Consider the following 26,486-nt stretch of genomic DNA (forward strand, 5'->3'; position numbering starts at 1 on the left):
ATAATGTTTGGTCATTCTTTGTCCTCACTGCCTTGCAGAACTTCACCACTGGCAAACTTCCTTAGCTCACATACCTCACAAGTATCTTTTTGGCATGCCAGGATGCCAATTTAGCTTTCTTTAAAATCTTTGCCAAGGGGTTTTGTGAAATCCTTTTTGGTAATTCCAAGTATGTCAGTTACAACATCCTTATTCATGTGTCTGTTGACCTCTACAAACAGGTTTGTAAATAAGGATTTGTCTTTAAAAAGGAATGATCTTGACACTTTATAGGCAGTTTAGAGTATGAGGTGTCCTTTTACACTATTCTTACTGAGGTTTCTATTAATTTGCCTGGCAAAATTATGCCACCCAAAAGCTTACATTCTCCATGGAATGGGTTTTAAAAACTTGCACATTTGCCACCTTCCAGTCCTTCGGTACGAAAGCAGTTTTATATGAGCTGTTACACATTGTCATCACTAATTCAACAATTTCATCCTTGAATTCTCTTATAGTTCTTGCTACCAGAAACTCTCCCTACCCTGCTGTATATCATGGTACCACAGATTCTTCTGGTGTTTTCTTGGAACTGAACAGACACAGAAAGGAGGAAAAAAAAATGTGAGCAAGTGTATCAGGAGAACTACTTCAGTGAAACTAAAGTTCTGCTTATTTTAAAAGATCTCTTTAAACATAGCAGACAGTACAAACACCAATTTGTGAGCCTCAGAAATAAATTGCACTGATCCTGCCAAAAGGTAAGTTGCTGAAAACAGAAAATTTAGATATAATTTCTAAGCCTTTGGTTTAAAGGAGGTGACACTACATTGCAAAAGCAGCTGCTTTTTGTGATGTTGGAAATCCAGAATATTTGTATTAGTTTTTGCTCAGGTGCAATCTCCAGATTAAAAGTTTGGATAAGCCCAGATGCTTATTTGAGTTGAAGCTTTTGGTACTTGCCTAGTATCCAGAACTAAACTGCTGGTTACACATCTGAGCTAGTGATAGTGCACCAATTTACATTTGCCATTTCTACCTAATGAACTAACTTCTAAGCTTTAATTCTCTTCCTGATCTGCTTAGCTATTGAATCATGCTAAGCAAGAGTCATATATGCCATTGCTACCACTCCAATAAAAATCTACACCCAAAAGCTCTGTCTTCCCATAAGAGCAGCATAACCTCAAATCTGAGTAAGGTTTAAAATTGTGACTGGGAATTTATGTCCTCAGCTGAGTTACCTCTCATCATGTAACTCTTACCTCTCATCATGTTAATTTTGGGTCAAATCTAGAGTTGTCTGTTAGACAAGTATTTGTAAACAGAATATTGGTAAATGGGTATAAGAGATTTAACTGAGTATCATTTAACCAGTAGGCATTAAGAAGCTTCTGAAAAAACACTGAGATTGGCCCTATGGCATAGTTTGTTGTTTTACTCTGATAAAGCAAAAATTTAAACCTTATGTGGAACAAACTGATAATATAATCCAATGTTTCCCTCGGGTAATCAAAGGGAGAAAATAGTAGCATATAGAAATTACTAATGCAGGAACAACATCTAAATTAAGTTCTGGGATTTTTTTTTAAAACTGTTGGACAACACTCCTTATTTGTGTGTCCTTATGATGATGATGGTGCAAGTAGACAAACAGAAACAAACATCCCGTAGATCAGATCTTTTCAACATCCTTCTACATCGCAACGCCTACATGAACTCCTCCTGTGTTTAAGCTCCCGTTGTCAGGGAAGCTGAGCACACTGTCACTGTGGAGAATGACCATACACTGAAGCTTATCGTAAATTCTGTCATACACAGCCTCCTACCATAACTGTACATATTATGACATCTAAGAGAGTGACAGAAGTGAATACACATATTCAACAGACCACAGATTTAAAATGCCCAGCGTAAAATCAGAAACATTAACACTGTGATGCAATACTTGGCACACTTGGCCAGTGCAAACTAGCAAGTATCTGTTCTCTCCACATTTGTGCTGCTTTTGTCCCACCAGGGAACTTATTTTTCATTTTGCCAATGTTAAGTGCAATTTACTGTTCAAATCAATGCTATACCGTTACACATTTTCTTGCTTATTTTTCATCACCAGGAACACTTGAGTCAGCTCTACCCATGGAGCTCCAGCTGGAAAGAGACTGTAGCAAGGTGGGTGTCCATCTCTTTTCCTGGGTAACGAGTGACAGGAAAAGAGGAAATGGCTTCAAGCTGCACCAGGGAAGGCTTAGATTAGACATTAGGAACAACTTCTTCACCAGAAGGATTATCAAGAGCTGGAACAGGCTGCCCAGAGAAGAGGTTGAGTCACCACCCCTGAAAGTATTTAAAGACTTACAGATGTAGCTCTTAGGGACATGGTTTAGTGGTGGACTTGATAGTGCTAGGTTAATGGTTAGACTCAGTGATCTTAAGGGTCTTTTCCAGACTAAATGAATCTATGATTTGATGATGTGCACAGCATCCCTTTCTTGCGGAAATACTGTCAGTGCTCCCTGTGTATCAGTACTCCTTGACTAGCATGGAGCATGTCCCCACAGAGATGTATTTCTGCACAGTGAACTTGCAGGTCTCTAACCACTACCTCCCCACACCTCTATCTCTATATGCTCTTCACATTTTGAGGTTTGAAAAAAACAGGCAGATGTAAATGGCCAATAACCAAGCCAGGAGACGGCTTCTGTCAGATTCCCAGCAGCTGATTCAGAGACTTGTGCAAATGTTCAGTTAGAACAGAAAGAATAATTAATTTACAACATTATAGGGGTTTTTTACCATAATCCTGTGGTCTAACCGATGGTTGCTTTAATCACATTTTGTTGTTTAACAAGCTCTCCTAATGTACTTACACGTAGCACATTTGCATAGAGCACGAAATCTGGATCTCATTGAAATCAAACCCTACCACACTCAGGTTGCAGTGAGCCCATGATTTTACTATTTCACTTTTTTTATTTTTTCCCCCCTTTTAAAAATTCTGAGTAGATGTCTCTTCCCAAGTGCAGAAAGACATAAGCATCCACTAAGAAAGAATTCAGACCCCAGGGACTAATATCTTCCCTTCCCTTTCACATGGTTCCCAAAACACAATAACAACATTGTACTCTGAAGGCAAATCTGTCTGAATGCAACTTCTCACTATGTTTGTCTCTTCCCCTCTTGATCAATTTGGCAGCAAGCTCCAGCTTCCCAGAGGAAAACCGTGGCTGCGGTAGCTGTGACCTCCACACACTACTACTAGTCAGTGAAATCATCCTGGAGGCATTTTAAAACAAAACAAAAATCTTGCTGTAAGTCACTTTCTAACATGTCAGATACTACAGCTATCCATGAAGAGTTGTTGAAATAACAGTAAGTACTTGAGAAATAAAAAAGGAAAGAGATACCTTTGGAGTTTAGACTTCTTCATTTTTAGTACAAGACAATTAAAAGGGCACCCAGAGCTGGGAACAACCTTAAAAGAGGTGAAATATTAATAAATTCAGCTTCCTCATTTTACTTTTAGAGATTAAGGTTCAACTAAGACTATTTTTGTAAATTCCACATTATTTCTGTTAACAGAGTTGCAGGGCTGGTGTCCTGGACTTGGGAGACCAATTTTCTCTCTCTGGCCACTAGCGGTTAGGCTTCCCTCTCTACTTTGTTTATGTCCAGTCGTATGGCATAATGCAGAGCCATTTGGTGTGCTACCCTCTTGCATGTTCCCCTTTTAAAGTACAGCTTGCATGGAAAAATGAAAAAGGGGATGATCCTTTCTGAGTGTCTGTATTCACAATCACACAGAATACTGAAAGCAATGTCTGCAGCAACCTACAGATTTGTTTTAGGCCAGAAGTAGCCATTACACCTGATTTCCTGAAAAATTCATGATACAATTTCATTTCACTGGAGAGTTTCTGTTGTGGTTTGAGCCTGGTCGGCAGCCAACCACCACGCAGCGGCTCTCTCTCCCTTCTCTTCCGGCAATAAGAAGGGACAGAGAGCCAGGCTTGGGGTTCAAGATAGGACTGGGATGGGGAAAAATCCCCCATTATCATAATGAGCAAAAGGCAGACTCATTAGGGGAAGAAAAAAAGAACATACATTTTTTTCCAGACACTAACAACACAAAACAGAGTAGGACAGTGAGAAGCACTGTCACATCTTGGGAACACCTTCCCCCCACCCCTCCCTTCTTCCCGGGCTCAGCTCTGCTCCCGATATCAATACCTCCTCCCCTCCCCAGCGGTGCAGGGGCAGGGAATGGGGGGTGCAGTCAGTGCTGCCACTTCCTTTATCTTCGGTGGGGGGAGCTGCTGGAACTTCTCCCCCCTGCTCCATCGTGGTCCCCCCCCTCTCACAGGAAACAGTCCTCCACAAACTTTCTCCAACATGAGTCCCTCCCACGGGCCGCAGCATTCCCCACACTGCTCCATCATGGGACACCAACTTTCTCCGACTGGATTCCCTCCCACGGCTGCAGCCCTTCCCGAGCTGCTCCGGCGTGGGACACCCCCGCATGCTGCAATCCTCCCAGTGCTGAATTACAGCAGCGGGGCTACCTTTTCCCACAAGACCCCGGCCTTCTTCGGGCACAGCCCCTTGATCAATAAGGTGGAAGCCACAGGCCATAAATCAATGTCTGCTCCACTGTAGATCTTCATGGGTGGCAGGGGGGGGCCGTCCTGCCATCTCACCACAGGATATAGGGGGGTCTTCGCTCCGGCACACCTCCCCCCTCCTTTCTTCCTCTGTTCCTCCACTGACCTTGGTGTTCACGCAGCTGCAGCAACTCCTCCTCACAAGTCCCACTGTCCATCACCACGTCCCTTCTTAAATACGTTAATGCAGAGGTGTAGCTGACTGGCTCAGTTTTGGTGCAGAAATGGAGCTGAATTGGAGCTGGGGGAGCTTCAAGAAGCTTCTCACAGGGGGCCACCGCTATAGCCCCCTCCCCTGCCACCAAAAAAACGCCACCGCTCACTCAACCCAGGACAGTTTCAGCCCTTCCTATTATGAAGACTGACAATTTATGGTCAATCAGACCCTAAATTTGGGGAAAAAACCTCAACAGCTTGATTTAAAAGTTTCCAACTAAGTTGATTTACATCACTGGGGAAGAAATGTTTACCATGTCTATTATAAACCTCTTGATCTAGTTGTGCTTCTCTATTAAAAATCACCCTAATCTCAGATACCTTCTGAATGCATAGGCACTTGTATATTGCAATCAGATCAGCATTTAACCTTCTCTTTGATAAACCAATTAAGTTCCTTAAGCCTCTCACTATATGAGCCTTGATTAATTTGGTAGGTTTTCTCTGACTGCTTTTCAGATTTTCAATATGCCACTGAAACTTAGTTACTAAAGGTATAACTATATGCTCACATATACTTTCTCTTTACCTGCTTAATTACATATTTTTTATTTTAACAAGAAATGCTTTAATCTTCTTGCCTCAGCATCAACTTGGGAAGCACAGCCTTAAATCTTTACTGACATGCCCATTTATCCATCTTGTGTGCTAGCAGAAATAATTTCATCATCACAAATCCTTCTCTATCTTAGGATGTGTTCTGACCCTGCCTAGGACAGGGAGCTGGATGAAATGGCACCAAACCATGAATCCTACATTAAAGCAGAGACTGCTTTCAGTAGGATTTTCACTTAGATACTCTAATTTGCAAGACTTTGTCAGACCAAGCTCAGGAATCCAAGGATGAATCTGAGCCTTTTTTGTAGAATTTTGTTCTCCTAAATCAGTCCAAAATTGTGGTTTAGACCAACATAAGCAAAAGAAAAAACATTCTACCCTGTCCAACTGAAATAAAATCAGGGATTTTCTCATCTTTTGATCTTCTGTCCTCCTCTGTCTTTGCACTTCCCTGGCTTAAAACATGAAACTCTGTGTTTAAAAATAATAAATAAATCAGGTAAATAAACTGTAGTCTCTCCCTATCCCTCTCTTCTCCCCATATAACATGATATGACTAAAATCATAACTGGGAGATCCTTAGAGTGTTCTGAAAATTAAATACCACTGCTGTTTTAGAAATTGTTGTGTAAAAGATTGTTAAAATTTAATATTTGATTCCTGTAAAAAGACTTAACCCAAATTTCTGAATCTGGTCTCACTTTCTTACAACGGTCATTCTCAAGTGAGGATATAAATACATAAAAGCATTGTGTTTGTAATGTGAACACCAACAGCACATTTAACCCTTATGGTAGAAAAATGTCAAATTTTCTGCTCCAGAGAAGATTGGAGATTTTTGTAGAAAAATGTTGTAGAAACAGAAAGATGCTGAAAAGGTTTTGGGATGAAAGAGAATTCCTCCCCAGGCAAATGGAGAATGAGGAAAAAGCAAGTATCTGAGGTTTAATACTAAACTAGACCCACTTTAGGTAATCAGCAGTGTCTTTTTCAATCCATCCAGATTACTCCTCTACCATAGTATAAGACTTTGCATCTGTAAGATGAACCTTTAGGACCATGACAGAGCAAACCTGAGAAAAAGAACAAAGTCAAGTACAAACTCAGTGGTTAAAATAATACTCAAGGAATATGACAATTTCCCTTCCCTTTGTAGCTCTGCTGGTTCACCAGTTTAACTGTACATGAGTCACGTCACCTGAACCTTACATTATTCATTTGCAAAAAGTGGATAAAATACTTGCAACCTCACAAAAAGGCTGAAAGTTCTAAATAACATATTTACAATGCTTCAAAATAATCTGATGGAAGATGGTATACAACTGCCATTTGTTATTAAGGCTGTTGTTATTCAGAACATTTGGTTGTGTTCAGCTAATCAAACAAACACTACCAAAAACATCTTGCCTCCGGATCCATCAAAAAATAAAAACATACTACAGTTTGAGACTTGCTGAAAAACAAACCAATAACATATTCTGAGAGCAAAGCTATTCTTGTTACACTACCTATTACCATCTGAGAGTAAAATAATATGAACAGGTAAAATAATATGAAAAATTACCTTTCAGTAGAATCCTGCCAAAAGACTCAAGCCTAGGAGTTAGTAGTCAGAAAAGCAGCTTAGATAACACGTGAGGTAAACAAGATTCCTGATTTTTGCTTTCCTCTTTGAGATGGTCCTTAGATATGATTTTTTTCTTCTTAAGGGTCTGCTCTAAGTTTTGCTGACAGTTTTCTTGCTCCCAGCCTGCTCTAGAACATCAACAACACAAAGATGAATGGTATCCCATTAGGTACATTTGAATTTCCCCTACATTTCTGAACTGTGCAAAGAGTGGTTAGGGACAAATTCATGGCCTTGATTAATTCTATGAAGAAAATAAAGATAAATACACAAGAAGTCTAGTCTTCTGAAATGAATTAATATCATTACCTTTACATACTGAAAAACAAAACCTAAAAGGAGAATAAATTATATCTGTATATATACATTTGAATATAAATACATAAAATGGCTGAATATAAATGAGAAACACATCAGAACTAAGAATTGCATAAGTATGCTAGCTGACAGCTGTTGCCTACTCTTGATAGTAAGCAACAAATAATAGGCTTTCTTCATTTAAAAATCAATAATGATGTTCCTGGCTTGAGTTTGAGGGGGTTATTTTTGATCAGTACTACACCCTCTACAAACAGCCTTTAAAATGCTTCTGATTTAAAAACGCTGTATTTAGAGATGAATCTTTAAAGAAACATTCCATTTCTAATTAAACCTGACCTGAAACTTAATGTAGTATCAAAAACTATTGGTTCGGTTCTGTTTGTTTGTTGTTTTTGGTTTTGCTTTTTTTTTTTCTTTACATCCAAGTAAATGAGACACAAAGCAAGGTAGAAACTTGCTCGTGTACTTGTTGGAAATGACAAGAAATGTGATCCTTTCTCCCTAGTGTTAACTTGGGGAAGCAGCTGAAGTTGTGGTGTATCTACTGTGAGACCAGGCAGATTGAATACAGAGAAGACCAGTTAGAAAGGCACAGATCTTCAAATCAGCCTTGCTCTGGTAGCTGAAATCAGCTGGTCTGTGCTTCAAACCTGTTATCTTTGGGTTTCAAGTATGATGGGTTTCACTGTATTATTTTAAATTGGCACACAGCACTTTTATGTTGTGATTATGACATTAAATTGTCATAAAATTCATTGTATCTAGATTAAAAGACCACTAGCTATATCCAAATCCAGAAAGAAAGAGTACAATGATAAATAATTCTTGCCTATATTATCTTATAATTTATTATTTAATAATTATATCCATAATTCTTTGTTTCTCATAGAATAACGTGAGGGAGGGCAGGAAAGCCAGTCACATACAGCCAGGATGCTGCAAAAGCAGTCACTTCTGTATTCAGACACATGGAGAATTAGATTTCACTAAAGGTGCTTCAGAATGTTACTTAGGACAAGACTCATAATTAGAAACTAGCAAAATCTCTATAAGCATAATGGTGTAACACATGTACCTTGTTTGTCTTAAACTACAATTTTGTGACTGCTTGCTTTGAGGGGAGATTTTTTCTTCACAATGGATTTGAAAAACATCCTTCAGTGGTCTAACACCTAAAATATTTATGGCTAACAACCCTCTCCCTTTAATCAGCTTCCTAGTGTCATGAACATACTACTAACTTGAGAAGAAAGCAATTCAATTAAGAAGAAGGCTTTTTAGCTTTTTCCTATGCTGACCAGTAAAGAAATAAATACTGCTGAAGTGCTGGAGAGACTATCTCCATGCTTTCTGTAAAGACAGAGATGAAACACGCAGCCAAGGAACAGATTTTCTGTAGGACTCAGCAAATGGTAGGATTTGTATGCAGAAACAGTATTTCTTTGAAGAATTAGGCTGATGACCTTATTACTTGTATGCACAATGATGGACATACTGCAGCAATTTAGGAACCATTTTTCAAAACCCATACAGTGGGTGCTGAGCTCCTGTGAAGCAGTAGGGAAAGGCCACCGCACCCAGTGACTTCTGCTTCTCACCGGTGCGTGTCAGCACAGTTTCTCCTTAGAGACAGGGTTTCCTGTCTGGCTGCTGATCTGGGCACTGAGTAGGAAGCTCATCTGTCCAATTCCTGTTAGAGAAAATACAAAGCAACAGGAAACTTTCAACAATAATTAATGTTTGAAGAGATTCTTCCTTAAAGCCAGTCTGTATTACTTCAAATAAGATTTTTTCCTGAGAATAATATGCATTAAAGACTAGAAACAAGGCAGAAAAGTACTTATTTAGGCTCACTAACTTAACAGAGTTGCTCTTTGAAGAGATTCCTGACAGGAACTAGGGAACCTGCATCTTGATGTTAAAATACCACAAACTGTAAAAGCTGTCAGACTGATTGACAACTCCCTGCTTCTGGCAGCATTTTTTTTTTAATTATTTTCCATATCTAACTCAGTGTGTCTCACCTGGTGTTTTCTTCAAGCTCAATCATTTTTTAAAGTTCCAGCTGAAATGGCTCAAGTATTTTGTGGGGAAAAAAACGTACCACCTTAAATAAGCATTTTTCAGGGCTTCCAAAGGCTGAGAAGAATTTTTCCAAAAACTGCTACCTCAGCTGAAAGAGGTCTCTGCTGGTTTACATCAAAGCCATAGAAAGACAAAAAGAAATTCCTGACTTGGTACAAAAAGCCTAAGGACACAAAAGAAAGGGACTACAGGAAACTGAAAAGAGGAAGACGCGAAGGATAAGGGGCTCTGTAGCCAAGTACTGTGAGAGGAGAGATTCAGAGGAGAAAGCAAAGACTTGCCACAGAGCAGAAAGAGGTCTGTGCTGCCAGAATTTGGGCTTTATTATGTGGTTCCTGAACCTTTGCTTTCCTCACCTGTAAGTATGTGGGAAAACACCTATTATTCTCTTTTTATTCCCCTTATAAAAGGTAACAGGTGGATTCCTCATGCTGCACTTTGGATGATTCTGGCTATGACTTGGAAAACACGAACTATTATATCCATAATAACTAAAAGTGAAATAGGAATGTTTTTAAGAGCTCGACACAGGAATAGAAGGCAAACCTGAAGTGTCTTTTGTGCCTGCATGACTATAAAAAAGGATATAAAATGTCTAGAAGAAAAAAATCTTGCCATTAGCTGATTAAAAAAAAAAAAAAAAACAAAACGAAACCCCCCAAAAAAATACCCAGCTACTCTACAAGACACCTCTCCTTCTAAGTGAATTGCTTAAATTTCCTTTCTGTGCTGTTAATGAGCGTAAAGTATAGCTCTTATAAAACTTCACCTGCTCTCTGGAGCAGAGTGTTTCAGTGGGAGAGGAGCAGAGCAGGTCACTTCCCTCCAGCACTTCATAAAAGAGAAATGGAGAAATCAGAGCACACGGACAGGCTACTTCAAGAGGACCATAGATAATAGGTTGGCAACATCCAGTTGGCTGCATCTGTAATTTGCTCCTCCTGTATACAATCCTGAGCTCTAGAGCATACTTTGGCACTGCAGCACAGCGTTAAGTGGCTGAATTCAGACCCTACTAAGGAAAGAGAAATCTCCCGAGCCACGGCGCTGTGCCAAGCACAGAAGAGGCGCTTGGCACAGAAGGGCGAGTGGAGCCGGCGATACGAGTGCCCCACGCTCTTATCTGCAGACCTCCACTTCTTCCTTGGCTGATTACTGGGCCCTTCAAGTGAGAACTAGATAGGTAGCAAATAAAAATGAGGGACATAATTGAAAATACAGAAGAGGAAAGAGAAAATTAGTCCCTCCCAGTAGTTGTCTTGGGGGTAGGCCAGGGATACTTAGTCCAGGCAAGGCTGATGCTGGAGAAGAGACAGAGATTTCTGAGTTACTACTCAGCTCGTCTTTCCCTTCCTGTAGCCCATTCCAGCTGGCTCACCTTCACTGGCAGATGTAAAATACTTCTGGTCCACTTCACAAGGGAACTGAGGGAATTCTAATATAAAGAATCACCATAAACCTACTTGAAGAGAAAGAGACACTGAAGCAGTAAGTAGGCCACGTTAACCCGTGTGTCCTCTAAAATATGAAGGTATGAACCAGCATTTAGAAACCAATCATGGGCTAGTTAGACGGAAAATATTTCACTAACGTGAAAGCTACAAGAGATGCTATAATCTTTGATTACCCCTGAGGCCATAACAAACTCAGAAGGAAGCATATGAATTGCTGATTATTTTCTATGATGATAGAATCTGAGAAGTTGCTGATACTGCTTTTGTGCAGACTGATGGCTCCCTGGCTGTACCACTTCAACTAAATTTAAATTACATAGTGCTGCTCTCACTTCAGGACAAAGAACATGTTGGAGTTTTGAGATTTTTTTTTTCTGGGGATTATACATCCTTTATAGGGCAATGCAGACAGCGATCATTAAGTTCCCCTTGCAAAACAAATCCTGGCTTTCAGCCACTTTAGAGCATGCGTCGTGGTAACCTTCCATGATGTGATTACAAAGCTTCCTCTTTCCATTCAGTACACAAGACAGGTGACATGAGACAAAGAATCAGGGAGGTGTAAAGAAAGAATGGTACAGAAGGCAAAGCTGTGTGGTGGAAGCCAGGGAGTATAAAATTCAAGATTACAGTATAATAAACACACAATGGGGACCACAATAATCTTAGCTTTGATTTCCATTGACTTTATGCGCTTGACTTTGACGTCTTATAGATCTCTAAACATAATCAATGTCCAAGACATTACATGTTAAGGAATCGTTAGAGTCATTTTAGCATTCTAAAAAAGAGTTCTGCTTAAACAATACCTTTTCATACAGCATCCATTCCAAATTGGAGGTACTAATTTGGGAAGTTTGTGTAACGCTGACTGCCATTCTGCTATAAACAAGAACATTTTAAGTAATACCAGGCCAGAATTTGGTTCAAGCTGTGCGTTTCAGAGGGGTGTGAGTAACTGAGCAAGAGCTTTTACAATTTGATGCCAGGACAAACATGATGTCACTTTTGGATCCACTGCTGCAGCACTTCTGAGAGGGTTTGTCCTCCTGTGCAAGAATTCAGGTTCAGGCTGTGACAGTCACGTCATGCCTGTCCTGTTCTGACCAAAATATTTCCTGGTGCTATGAAAAGAAACAATAAAGACCAGGAAAGAAGAGAGCACCTGTTCTGCAATACCTCTCTGCTGGAATCCTTCATTCTGCCCTTAAAAGATCCCTTTCTGGCTGATCTGTTGAAACAAAAATGCACCCTTATTGAGGAATAAAGGCATGTATCCAAGGAGTTAGTGCCATCATTGCCCAATTAATTTTTCCTATATAATAAGCAAGTCCTAGGGAAAAAAGACAAATTTAATTGGGGCATGAACTGATAAGTACTATACGTATATGTACAGCATTTTTAGAACTATTAACATTTTTAGGAGAAACAGAAGGGAGGCATTTTAAACTAAATCACACAATTCTGTCAAGAAAATAAGATATACTTGGAGTAATCACTTCTTTGAAAAAAAAATCAAGGCCTGCTCAGTGCTTCTTTTGGAAGTACCCCATGTGGAGAGAAGAAAGTGATCAGAACACTTTCACAAACTAAATGGGAACACTGATGTTTCATCTGGAGCATCACAGATGTTTTCAGAATTGAAAATGTCAAAGCTAACTATATAAGAAAGGGTTTACCCCAGATTTTAAATATATTTCCATAAATAAGAGAAGTTCTTTTGGAAACACTGTAGGAGGTGTTCCTTTAAACATGTTTGTTTTCAGGCCACTGAAATTAAGCTAGAAACCACCTCCTGGCAAGGTTTAGTAAAATGTTCCCTTATCTGAATGCTATTGAAAATGAACAGGTGGATCCAAAGAAGCTTTCTCTTGAGACCACATTTCTTTTTGCCACCTTCAGTGAACACTTGCAAGCATGAACAGCAGCCCCTGGCATGTGCTGCAGGGGACCCTCAGTCCTGCTGAAGTCAAAGAGATGGAGTGTTGCATACTAGAGGTTTCACAGTCTATAGTCTTTGACAAGTCCTCTTGTGAGTGAAGTGCACAGATTTCCTGATTGATCCATAAGGCAAAAGATGGCTTTTTGGGATGGATGGGACAAAAAAAACTCTTCCAATATTCTGTTTTTGCACAAGATGAAAAATTAAGGCACTCTGGATGACACATACATTATGGGTCAACTGGATTTAGTTTCTAGTCACTCAAATCTATCCTCTGGAAAAACACTTTTTACAAACTTTTACATACTCCCACCACCACTTTACAGTGAAAAAGAAAAAAATGTATTTTATCTATGCAAACACAGAAATTTACATTTGTAAAGATTGTGCTGAGTTAGAAAGAAAGGAAATACATGACAGCTGGCGTTCACTGTGCCCATCAGTAGATTACCATGAATGATTTAGTTTTCCAATGAGCTTTAAAGTCCATTGTAAAAGACTGTTAGGGAAAGTCAATACCTGCAAGGTAAATGGCAAAGTCTGTGAATTAGAGTAGTACTGAACAATTTTTCCTCAAGAAAAGAAAGTTTAAACATGTGGTGTCTGTGGTGCATAGCAGCATGATTTTATATGATTATCAAGAATTCCAAGGGAGGAAGTAGACATTGAGCCGACAATATTTGCTGATTACCCCAGGCCTCTTCTTTTCAATAAAACCCATAGAAGTTTGGAGAGGAATGACAAGTGTGAAGGATAAACATTCCAGGAATCAGGCAAATGAAACGTAACCCAGATAAATGTAAGCTAGTTGCATAGGCAAAAGCAGTCAAAATATCCAAATTAATCTGTCTCTAGAGGCTACTGTAACTCAGAAATTCAGTAATACCATCAGTAAGGAAATAAAGTTGCTTGACTCTACAACTACAGCATCCCAATAGAATGGATCCTCTGAGTCTTTATGTACAGTTCTGTGAAAAAGCTCACCTATAAAGTCAGTGCAACTGGAAAGCAGACAAATCAGTAACAAATAAAATTCTAGAATGTATTAGAAAGAGGATGGAAATGAATATAAATTGCATCATGCCTGGAAGGTGAGAATGACACACTGCTTGCTTGCTTAAAATTGTATTGAGTTTTGGTCCCGCACTTTAAACATACCTGGATTTTTAAAAATCTTTTATCTCTGTACACATGCACATGTGTGTATCCCCCTAGTCTATACACTTGCACACCCCCACATCTTCCTCCAACACACAATTTTCACATGTACATTTTGCAACAAATCAGTAATATATGCTACTGTTTATAATACGCATTGGGCTGCTGACATTTGAAAGAATCTGGCTGATATACTACCTCATAACCATCACACAGCACCACGTGCTGTAGCACAAGGACTGTCAGCAAGATGTATTTGAAAGTCATGAAGAAAAAAAAAAAACCTCTTGCTGTTTTAACTTCAGACAGAAGGTGAGTTTGCAAAAGGAAACACTTGGCAGTGGTTCAGCTGATCGCTGTCTGGCAGTGGTGACACTGCTTCCCTTTCCACCCCCCCACAATTACAGTAACAAGTGTGATGCTGTACAGTTCAGGCAACGGTCACATACGAAGAGATCACACTTGCTGACTTGGCAGAAATGACCCAGAGCAGTTGCCTTCCTGTTGCTATTATCTTACTATTTCCTGACTTGTTCCATGCTGAATTACCTCCACACATGGAAACCTGAGTGACAACATGCGAAATATTGGTTTTGGCATACTCAATACATTTAAGATAGCAATTAATTAAACAAATGATAAAGTGCGATAGCAAAAAAGCATTCTGATAACGTTCAGAACCATTTTATGAGCTGTAAAAGAATCAAGAGCTACAGAAAAGAGTATTTTTGTTATTGCTGCTCTGATAAACATGGAGAACTACAGAAGCAATGAGCATTATTTTGGCAATAGTTTTTTTTTTTTTTTGCAAAATCCCCATGATGGTTTACCATCAACTAAAAGTAGCAGGTTCACATTTTTCACATTGGCTGGCTGTGCAATTTTAGACTTGATTGTTATTAAGCAGAATTAACATGATCCTCCAGTTGCTTCACTGGCTGTAACAGACTTAGCTTAGTGAGAAGGCTGGGTACCACTCCGAGCCTTTCGCACAAGGGAACAGCAACTGCCACAGCAGAGACAAAGAGAGCGCTCTAGAATTGTGTCAGTGATGCACTATTTTAAGGCAGCTTCCACAGTGGATATTAGAACCAGCTTGGAAAGCATACACTGAAACTAAATGTGGAAACATCTTTACTTACTGTGTTAAAATTTGGGAAGAATCCAACAGCAGAGCTGCTGTCCACAGGGAAGGACATAAAGGGTTTGATATCCAGGGAGGGCTGCATCATCAAGGTAGGTGTGCGCACAAGGGTGGGAAGTGTAGTAGTGCCTGCCAAGAGCAAACAAAACCAGGAATTCATAGTATTCTCCTTTCCACATCACACACAGTATAGCTGACACAACTGGCAAGAAAAAAAAAATACAGAGAGGTAATACAGTGGCTCTGTAGGAGTTAATATAATTAAAAGAAACCTATTTCCACACACTGTAGATGAGGCAGAGCACTTCCCTATGGCCATGGATACTCAGATGCTGAAGAGGAGACATATGGTATATAAATCACACTGGCAGGTAGAATAAATCCTTTCTAAAGCTGAAAAATTATTCTTTGCCAAAAAGGCCAGGATGTGTGCCCATGAAAGTCAGATGCTTTGCAATTCAGTTGCCTATTAGATCAGCTAGCACAGACAATACATGCAAGTTGAAATCCAGAGGTTTCCAAATAGTGAGCTGCGTGTTATTTTTTTCTTCTTCTGACAGTAACTATCAGGTGCTGCACAAACACCATTTCACCCAACATTTAATAAAATGCCTTCTATTTTACAGTCCAAGGCAAATATTAGAAAACATCCAACAACTAAATAATCAGCTAGCGCATAAACAAACACAACTCTTTATATGCAGTGCAAACTACCATTTTCTTAATAGGATACCAGATCTTTCTCTCCAAACAAGATCTTTCCAGAAAGCTATATGCTGAAATTCTTTACGTATACCACTTGAGAATCACTCCCCAGCTAGATCTCGAAGGAATGGGAAGGCACAGATGTCCAAATATTCATTTTTAGTTAGCTATCTGCCCTATTCACACAATAGTGTGCCTAGCACACAGCCTCCAGCTATGCCTGTAGGAGTAATTTTTTTTTTCCTGAAATAATACAAAATAGATTTCAAATAAAATTTCCCTCACTGAAATAAAAAAATAAAATAAAAATCAGTTTATCCTCCCTAGGTTGAATAAATAATTCAACACTGACTGAAGCAGGCACTGGAATACAAGTGTCCCACACCTCTAAAGGAGGGTGAGTCACACTCTGCCTCTCCTACCTCTGCCAGAATTTCTCCATAATTACCTCCTTCTCCTACTCACCGGTGGACAGCACATCAGCTGGGAGCATAACAGTCCTCTTAGGAGTTTCTCTGGTCTCAAGCAGAGCTTCACACATTACCTAAGCTTTTTCTCATGGAAGTAATCTGACCTTTTTAAATGTAGTCAAGAAGTGGGGGGCAGGGGAAAGGAGAAAAGTAAACAAGCAATTTTCCCCTCTGTTCTCCCATAAAATTGAATCACTTGCACCTACTTGCAAGATGCCAGGCAATGCATATGGGCTGCCTGAGTACCAGTCTTCCATTAAGGGATCTCCCTTTCTCCCTGGTAAGGACACGCAAAACTGTAGGCAGAGCAGAAATTCTCCTCCTTTTAATTTTATCGTCCTGCCTCCATGGACACAATTTCAAACCCATCTTACGGTATCCAAGAGAAAAGCTGAGTTCAAAAGCCAGATGGGGCTGCCTGGATTTTTTGGACAACCGAACACTTACAACTAGCCCTGAGCTCCAATTTTGTAGATGCTGGAGAGATAGTATTTTGATCACAGCTGCAGCACAGTAAACATTATATTATGCTCTAGAAGATGAATTGCAAGCTATAATCTATTCTCTCTTTCTTCTATAGGAAAAGTGTGATTATTGCACAAAGATGGGTCACTGATAACTATGGAGAGAGATCTTTTGAACACCATCCCAACTGAGCTGCACAACTTGAAAGGAAAAATATGCTTGAGACACTTTCCCAGAAGATTTCTCCTTTATCCTACCCCAATGCTTTCATAAAGGTAAAGTTTATTTCTGCATAAGCCCTTGAAACTCATTGACAGTTGTGCTTAATTAACTAAGTCAAAGCTTATTCAAGTGGAGTCACAAACGTCAAAAAGCTAAAGGCTAGCATGCTTATAGTTTCTCCTTCACATCCATAATGAAAAAAATGCATCAATAGGAAAGCAGTGTGTCAGAGGATTTATCCGAAGAAAACATCTTCAACTGCAAAATTGATGATTTTTTCTACTAGCTGGTTCTGAAACAGTAGATTTACATAATTTAGATTTCTGAGTTATAGTCAAACAGCAGCTATGTTGTATTCAATTACCTCAAGCCCATAAAATGCCATCCCCAATCTAACTTCTACAAGTGTTTCTCTGAAATTCATAAGCAATTATAGATCCATGAAGTTAAAAAAGAGCTGTCCTCTCTTTACATATACATACTTCAATGAAGCTATGGTTACATGTTTTAACTAAATTTTACAGGAAAAAAAAATAGCAGAATAGAGTTAATTTGTGACTGACATTTAAAATCTGAGTTAAGTTTGTCTTCTAATGCTGTCTTTAACCAAGGTAAAGAGAGCATTTGGCATGAAAGTTTTAAAAACTAAAAAATAACCAGCATCCTTCTGAAAACAATGCAATCTTCTTTGTACTCCTTGGCTGAGTACAGATCAATTCTTGTGACAAAGAAATTTCAAATCTGCCTGCAGTTTTGTGGTCCATGGTGTTTCTGCTGCCAGAGTAATACACGATCAGTAGACTTGGATACATTTGGAGTCCTTACAAAATAGAAAACATACACACCTACCAGGCTGATGTGGAGTCATTAATAAAAAGAAATTTGTTCACTTCTGTTCGCCAGTTTACTACTTTGACTATTGCAAATCAAAAACCAGTGAACCTGTTTGACTGAAGTTTGATTTTCAGACCCACCCTTGAAAGCCTCTGGAATAATGATCAGCTAAAGATGACCTAACCTACAGGTAGAAGCACTTCAGGACAGAATCATCAAATCAAACAGAACAGGGCAGTTTTACATTGGCATTGCTCCCAAAGTTCAAACAGATTCTCACCACCACTCCACCACATCTGTATGCAGACCTAAGCTAAGCAGGAATACTGGCAAAAGAAAGATATAGCTGACAAGCTTCATTATCACCATAAATTTAACAGATGTTTACAATTTCATTAGCATTTTAATGACAAAGACAAGTTAACATGCCAAACACAGATTGTTTTAAACTACTTGTAAATCTTTGGCATAAATATAACTGACCTTTCTTGTAAATCCATTTTCTTATTTCAGCTTCATAATTTTAAACAGTGCTTTACCTTTGCAACTTCAATTTTGACTCCCATGGCAAGAGTTACCTACGTACTGGAGATGCAAGCAGCAGACAGACTGCCAAAAAGCACTGATCCTCACTGGTCCCTTTTACCCTTGTCTAAGGGGAGGAAAACAGGTTTTCATCTGAGCAGATGATCCAAAAATGTCTCATTGTATTAAAAGTTTTTCTTCCTCCTACACATATTCATCTGAAAAACAAGTCCCTGCCTAACAGGCGCTGCTCCTCTTTAGCCACATACATATGGCTTCACATACACCGCAACATACCGGGACACTGATGTTCTTGCAAAAATTGAAAGGTTGCCATCGTTACTCAAATTTGACCTGTCTCTAACAAAAAAAGGCATGTAATGAATAGATTAAGCGGTGAAAGTGATATTTTGAGGGGTCAGCTAGAAAGCCTCGCACCCGTCACTCCTGTGGCAAGATGAGTCCCAGCGGGCAGCAAGACACCCTTCCCCCAGGTGCCAGGAAGGGGACAGATGACACCAGGACCCGAGGAGTCTCTACCAACAACCCCCTGGCAGCTCTTTTGCAGCTTCACAGAAAATCTGCAGAAGCCAAGACTGACATGATCACAGTTTAGGCAGAGGCAAATCACTGCTAACTCTGGCCACAGTTAACAGTCACTGCTCACCTTTTTCAAGTAAGAGCAGTGTTGAGTTCATTTCTAAGCACGCAATTTCTCCCTTTGTACCTCCTGAAAACTGTTTGTGAAAGTATTACTTTATGATTTACTCCCTAAAAGCTTTTCTTTATCACTGACAAACACGCACACAAAAAGTATAATGTCTGCATACTAATTCCTCTGATTTGGGTCAATATTAGACCATTACACAAAAAACCCAATTCCATCACAGTCCTTACTCATCTAAAACACATTTTGTGAACAATTTCAACATACTTAAAGAAATTAATTACTTTCCAGACTTGAAAGCATGATCTTCCGAAGTCTTCATTACAGGCAATTACAGAGAAATCTAAAGCCATGATCAAGTCTCTCCCCTTTTTCTATTTCCTGAAAATGTTGCTACAATGTTTTAATCCTCCAATCCAAGGAATCAGCCCGGGCTCAGAACAATAGCAGTGGAAGACTAACTGAAGAGTTATCAGGACTGAATGAAAGTATGAAGTTGACTAATTTCTGTGAACTAGACAATCTACATCCATCTCAGATTGCACATGGTTGCATTTGTTTTAACTTCTGCCATGTACAGTATTTGGAAAAACTTCAAAGGCACCTCATTTGAGATATTTACACCTATCACTACTTAGATACATTACACAGAGCTTTCAGTTTATGGGCAGGCTGTGCTGGCTTTTTCATCCCTGAATTATCTGACCATTTTCAGCTATGGGTAACCTTTACTTTCTACACCAATATTGAGTAGTCTCAACTGGCTGGGGAACGGTAGCAGTATAACTGATGGGACGGGTCAGTTCTGGGCTTTCTCCTCCCCTGACCTTTTTAGTGCAGCATTTTCAGACACTGTTTAAGCCAACAGTATCACTTCAAGGGTGGATGACAAGTTGTCCCTTTCATTTTGCCCGCGTTGGCTGAATTCATTATGGACTGCATAGCCAACGTGCCTTTAGACTTCACGCTATCATCTCCATTTACAGCACTTTCCTTCAGAGCTCCAGAATAGAGAAGACCAGGCGCAACATATTTGAAACTGCTTCAGGGAAGGATTCTGAGATAATTCTGCATGTGTTTATCTATGAACTTTTTCTTAGAGCCTACAGTTTCAGTACAGTTTATTAAGTTATCAGTAGAACTTTTGAACATTGTCAGAAATATTTACTTCAGCATGTGACTCCAGAAAGTTTTCTAAACAGGTTAAAGACAGAGGCAGTACATAGGTTTTCACATTGAATAAAAAAATCTTTTCAGCTCTATAGCCTTGCAAAAAACTAAAAAGCCCTCAAAACCCACCACAAAAACCCAACTTTCACTAGACACTTGCTTAGATGTAGCTTTATGGGAAGATTGGCACAATGAGATTATGTTTATAAAAAAACCCCACCTAACTACAGAAATGCACATAAAAAAATTTAATAGCTTTCTTCCCTTCTGTCTGATGCCCTGACTGCATCATGCCCCAGATGTATCTGCTCTCACTACACATTTTTTCTCCCCATAAATGACAGGTAAAAATCAATGACTTGCAAGTTACTACATTTTGTTACCTTAGGTATTCATATGACATTAGCCCCTGAGATCTTTCCCAATACTTAACATAAATATTAGTCTTTTTTCCTTCTCAGTATGATCAGTTTACAGGTTTCAGAATTTTTCTAATTTTGTTTGTTTAGTTACAGCTGTACATAGGTATTAGAGAATGCCATGTGTTTCTGTTTATTGCTAAGATAAACTGCTAAAAACAAGTGAAGTGCAAGTAAAAGAATTCTGAATTTCTGAACAGCAGGTGTTGATATCAAAATGCTTAAGGAAAAAGCTATTCTAAAAATATTCCATTAGTAATACTCATGAAGGTGAACCTTAAGATATTCTATTCTCTTAAATAAAAAGCAATGTGAATAAATACAGCATTTTAGTAGATTTTTTTTTTTGAGGATTCACTCAGCAGAACAAACTTTGCTTCCTTATAATATGGTATGATAAACAAAACTTACGATACCCATAGGGACTACAGTTCTGTCAAAAGTAAAGTAGTCAAGGAGAGATAGAACCATTACTTCAACACATTTTCCTGAACAGCAAATTAATATGATCCTAAGAGATAACTCACTACCCAGGCAACTTATTTGTAAAAATAACTTGAAGCAGAAGCCCAGCATATATGAGACATGGCACAGCCTCCAGCTGACAATAGAAAAAAATGCTAAGAACTTCTCTGCCACCCAGGGCATCATACAAACTAACTCACTAATGAATAAGGATGCAGCTCCTTTGGGAGTTGGTATGATTACCATCAAAGCTACTGATACACATGCATCTTTTAAAACTTGGGAGTGAGCACCGAATTTGTAATTCTTAACCATTATTCACATACCAATGGAGCAGTCGGATCTTCCACTGAATTATTAACAGATTTAAAAAGCACAAACCATACACACCCATCCACGTTTGGCAACTAAAAATGGGTAACTCCTCAAAAGATGTGTTTTTTTACAGAAGCCACAAGAAAAGGCAGCTAGAACTGGTGAAGAGCTTATGGCTACTCAACAGCATTAAGCAAGAACCACTCTGTGTAACACTCATAAGAGAAGTGGTAGGAAAGCATTGGTCCAGGTCTAGCAAATATGGATACAAAATGACATGCCAAATATTTTGCACTCCATTCTGAGTTTATTTTTTCAGTAGATGCTTCAACAAACCCAATTTGTTTGCATTTGATGCAACTTCACTGCAACATACAAATTATCTACATATTGTACAGTTTAAGCTCTTTGTGTTCAAGAATAATTTATTTAAATCCATGTCAGATTACGTAAATAATTCTCTCCCTACAAATTAAAACATGATTTCCAGTATGCTTGAGCATGAAGTTAGTATTTCCATTACTACCCGTCTAGAAATAAATGTTCTATGGAGGCATGCTAACGAAATTCCATATTTTCCTTTTGTATAGAATCAGCTACCATAAAATGAGGTATTTCTACATTTCAAATATATGTATTATTCCACTGGCTAGGTCAATACCAAAAATAAACTGATATCTGGTGATGCTGAAATGAATGGAAGCTCTGGCATTTAATCTATCCAAAAAGTCAACCACCACTTACTTAATATTGATAATTATATATAGCTCATTTACAATCAGAAAATAAGTACACATATATATGGCATGTATTTCACATAAGAATTCTAAAAATAAAAACATAAGCCTACTTGTACTTACAAGTAAGCAAATCTTCACTAAAGCAGACCCTTCCTCATTGAAATATTAGAGTTGACTTGGAATTACTTTAACTTCCATGATTGTTAATTTTTCCTCTACCTATTTAATTAGTTTCTATCTCCAATACTTCAGTTGAAGGATGTTCATTTAAAAAAAAAAATGTTGATTATTGATCACGAATACTATGCATATATTTGATATGAAGACAATCATGGAAAAGCTGATATTGAAAATCTCTATTATAATAACATTAATATTCAAAAGAACTGTGTCAATATTTATCTCCTTAATCTGTACATTTAGTACATTAAAATCATAGAGAACAAGTGTGTTTATCTAGAGGGGGGAGAAGGGTAGAGGCATAACAATAGAAAACTGGAATTTCGGTATTTTACAGAGAAATACATCAAAACATTAATCAGGAAAAATACTTCTCCTGCAGTTGTACTGCATTTCTAGTAGTTTGCAGTAACACCAGGAACCCCTGTAGGTTTTGTACAGAAGATACCAGAACAGATGGAGTAAGAAGTCCAATAATTAGAAGTGGAACAGATTATCTTGCGTTTTCCTTAAATAACAGTGTTACAATTGCCTGATCGTAGCGTTTGGAAGAGCTCTGTCCCTCCCCAGATTTGCAGAACGTGTGACACACTCCTGTCCTCTTTTTACCTCAGCTGCCACTCTTGCATTCTTGTGGCTGAGAAAGGACTTACACACCTGCACAACACAGCCTAAATTTTACAGCAATTGTGCTACAATGTTCCACAAATTTTTCTGCAGTGTTTATATTCCCAAGTCAAGTGAACTCCAGAAGTACTACACTAATATCAAAGAATGTTTGTTAGCACTGGCTCCTTGTCAAGTTTAAGCAATTAGATAAATTAAGGAACATCCTTCACTATATTTAGAAGAAACATTCTGGCTTCAGTACAACAGCAATTTGCTATTATCTATTGGTAGTATGGAAATATTTTTCATTAGTTTCTTAAAAGAGCTAATTCTCTAGACTTCTAAAGCAACCAAGACAACTTGTTTAACTGGAAAGCAGAGTGGTATATTGCAGTTTAACACCATCAATCTCAGTAAACTGGATTTTACTCTAATACAACAGTGACAACTATTAGTAAATGCAACGTTCTTGCCTCCATTAAAGTCAGCTGGAGTTTTGCAGTCTACCACAGTTTCTTTTTCTCAGAATCTCCTGGCTTGCCCAAGCCTCTAGCTTTGGTATCCACAGCCCAAGCAGGCAGCTCTGCCCCCTTCTCTGTTCTTATCTGCTTCTAGGAAACGTTGCTTTGGAGCTGTTTTCACTTTGAAGTTTTCCAAATATGACAGAAAAAAACAGCTGTGTCTTTTTCATCTCTATTCTCTTGCCATCTGCACTAATGGAGATCTTTCTGAAATCCTTAGGATCTCTTTTCCTGATTTATTCAATCCAACACCCACACACCCCTCCCCAACCCCCCCTTGCTTTTTCCACTCTCCCAAGTCAAAGGTACAGTGAGAGAGGGTATTTGTTTGCTTTTCTGCTGTCACCCTTAACTAAAAACACAACATCACCACATGCCTACTGAAGTCACAATCTTGTCCAGAGCATGGTGCAACTTTCATGCTCGTTCCCATTTTTTTTTCCCCTCAGTACAAATTCTTTACAAATTCTTAGTTGCTGGGCATCAAGCCTGAAAGTGTCCCAGGATGAAGCACTGCACTCCCTTCCCTCTCAGTTCAGGATTCTGATTTAACACAATGGTTCATTACAAACCGAAGCTTCCCTACTAAGGAAAAGGAGGAAAAAAAGCCCCATTGACATGTCTAAAAGTTTCATAATTTTGGGGATGGGACTAGGTTGCAGTTAGATTTTTAGAGAGTCTGTTACCACTTCAGCTCTCATATAATCTGATGTTTCTCAAAATCGAACTCTTATTCTGAATTTTGTCACCACTGAGCCCATCATCTAACCCTCAGTGAGCCTCAACACAGACTTTGTTTAAGAGGTACTGAGTTGCTAGCCACTAAAACAAAACAAGTCTATCTCCTGGAATGCTGCTGGGTGGACACTTTGTTATTAGTTGGTCAAAACCATTACGCCTTAACTTTTAGATTTGGGGGATTTATGTCTGCAGTTGGCGGCTTGATCCTTATTCCACTGCAATACTCCACCACATCAGCCCAGCAATGCTGTGCACAAAGGTAATAGCGGTCTAGACCCATATGCATCCTCACATACATGTCTAATCACTTAACCTCATTGGACAATTTCCAACTCTCTTAAAAGTCATCATAGCTCAGAGAATTTTATGCCTTGTTTGCTTTTCCCACATATTACACAATCGCCTCTAAAAAATAGTTGTTCAGAAGTTGCAGAGGTTTTTGCTATGACCATACAACCACGAATCATTTTAGCAAAGCAAAAGAATAATAAAACACAGACCATGTAGTCCCATAAAGGCTTCCCACTGTTAATTGGTGCCAAGATGCTTACCTTAGTCCCTAAGGTTACAGTCCATCTCCTCTGCAGCATTTAGGCATATACACAGCATAAGACTCAGAGATAAATACTCCTTTCGTTTCAGCATGGTGCTTTTGTGATGTTGGGTGCTATGAGACAGTGTGCAACCAGCAAGCCCGAACAAATCTGGGCTGTTGTAACTGTGTGCTTAGCTTTAATTACCCTTGAGGAAAGTGTTTGCAACTTGACTCCAAAGGGAGTGCAGCCTGCTGTTGACATCACCAAATCAACTATAACCTAAAAGACTAATAGTCTGTATTTCAGTAGCATTTTCCCAGGTATTATTCTTAGAATTAAACTTAAAGGGGTTACTAGCTAGCTGGATGCTATGGAGCTGCATTTTAAATAACTTCTGGGGGAAAAAAAAAAAAAAAAAAAAGAAAAAAAATGGTGTTTGCTTGAATTTTTTATAAAGTTCATAAAAGGGGACCTCAGAGCACAGGGTTAGGGGCAGTGTGGGGTCATGACATTCAGAAGATCAAAGTCCACAAACCCTGGCTCTCCTGAGTTAAGGTGCACTGCTTCACTTATTCTCAAAGTCAGGATTGATGAATAAGTAAGAACTTGAAAATGTATGAAACTGTAATACATGTTATCTACCCTCTACTACACAGGGATGAATGAAGGCAATATATTTCAGATTAACAGATCTGTTAGCACAGATCACCATACTCGTGATTTTATTGAACATTAATTAAACACTGGTGTCTGACTAGAAACCTTATTCTGCTTTTGGGTCCAGCATTGACAGGGCTGGACCATAATGACTTTTGATGCTGTTATGTTGTTAAAGATTGCATGACATGAACTTGGGTAATTCTACCCTCAGCTACATTCAGAAAGAGAGACAAAAAAAAAAAAAAAAAAAAGCAGTATATAACTGAACGTTTCTTTTAAACCACATTGAGATTGAACCAAACAAGAAATATTTTTAACAAAACATTCAAACTGATTTTTAATAGAACTTCGGCTAGAATAAGCCTTTCCAAAAAAAGCCACCTCTAATTTCCCAGAGTCTAATTAATATCACTTTAATATTACTTATTTCATAAATAAAATCTAATTAATCAACCACTTTACTGAAAATAAAGCGAAATAAACAGGAGGGGAGAGCCGATGTAAAAAACAAGCATGAAAGCATTTTTATGAAATGTGCCATGCAGCTTGCATGTACTTTCCATGACCACACTGAGTGCAGGCTGGGCAGCCCCATGGCCCCCACGCTCCCGACACTCCCCTTGAGCCAATGCAGGGAGTCAGACCAGCTGGAAACAAACTGGCAACAAACCAGCAAAAGAGAAATTTTCTTTCAACCAGACCAGTGAGCTGGTCAAGCTGAACTCTCGGTCGTGAAATGGAGAGTACCAAGACATGGGTGGCTGAAAAGAAAAATTTTGTGAGCACTGATGCTTCTTATTCTCATCCAGACTTGCCTGAACTAGCCCTCATCTTTCCTGCAGTGTAGCAGACAAATTTCATGCCTGCCACACTATGTTTCTGGTTGTATCTCTCAGGGTGGTATCCATCTTAGCTGGCAACACGGCAGCATTAACTCACGTTCAGCTTGTGATATACAGCAATCCTTTCCTGCATTCAGTGGAGTGATCCCTGCTTATTACCCAGCTCCTGTTTTCCTTCATATACTTTGGCATAATTCATTTGTCATTTTCTTCAGAGGGAAGATTATCTCTTAATTATTAAACTCAGTTTGTTCT

General features: G+C 38.9%; 1 protein-coding gene across 8 annotated transcripts in view; it reads right to left on the reverse strand.

The window, feature by feature from the left end:
* Positions 1-26,486, reverse strand: part of ZNF385B (zinc finger protein 385B) — a 172,673-nt gene that overhangs the window by 44,305 nt on the left and 101,882 nt on the right. For 6 of the 8 annotated variants that reach the window (XM_033010943.2, XM_033010944.2, XM_033010942.1 and 3 more), the window contains one exon: positions 15,144-15,274. The exons of 1 other annotated variant lie outside the window; for it this stretch is intronic. In XM_033010943.2, coding sequence (XP_032866834.1) covers positions 15,144-15,274 — 131 coding nt within the window. Of the gene's footprint in view, positions 1-6,978; positions 7,170-15,143; positions 15,275-26,486 lie in introns of those variants that run through there. One more of the 8 variants, XM_033010948.2, reaches the window with a different exon arrangement.

Source organism: Tyto alba, unplaced genomic scaffold, assembly GCF_018691265.1.
Source record: "Tyto alba isolate M040663 unplaced genomic scaffold, T.alba_DEE_v4.0 Super-Scaffold_7, whole genome shotgun sequence".
Classification (NCBI taxonomy): Eukaryota; Metazoa; Chordata; class Aves; order Strigiformes; family Tytonidae; genus Tyto; species Tyto alba.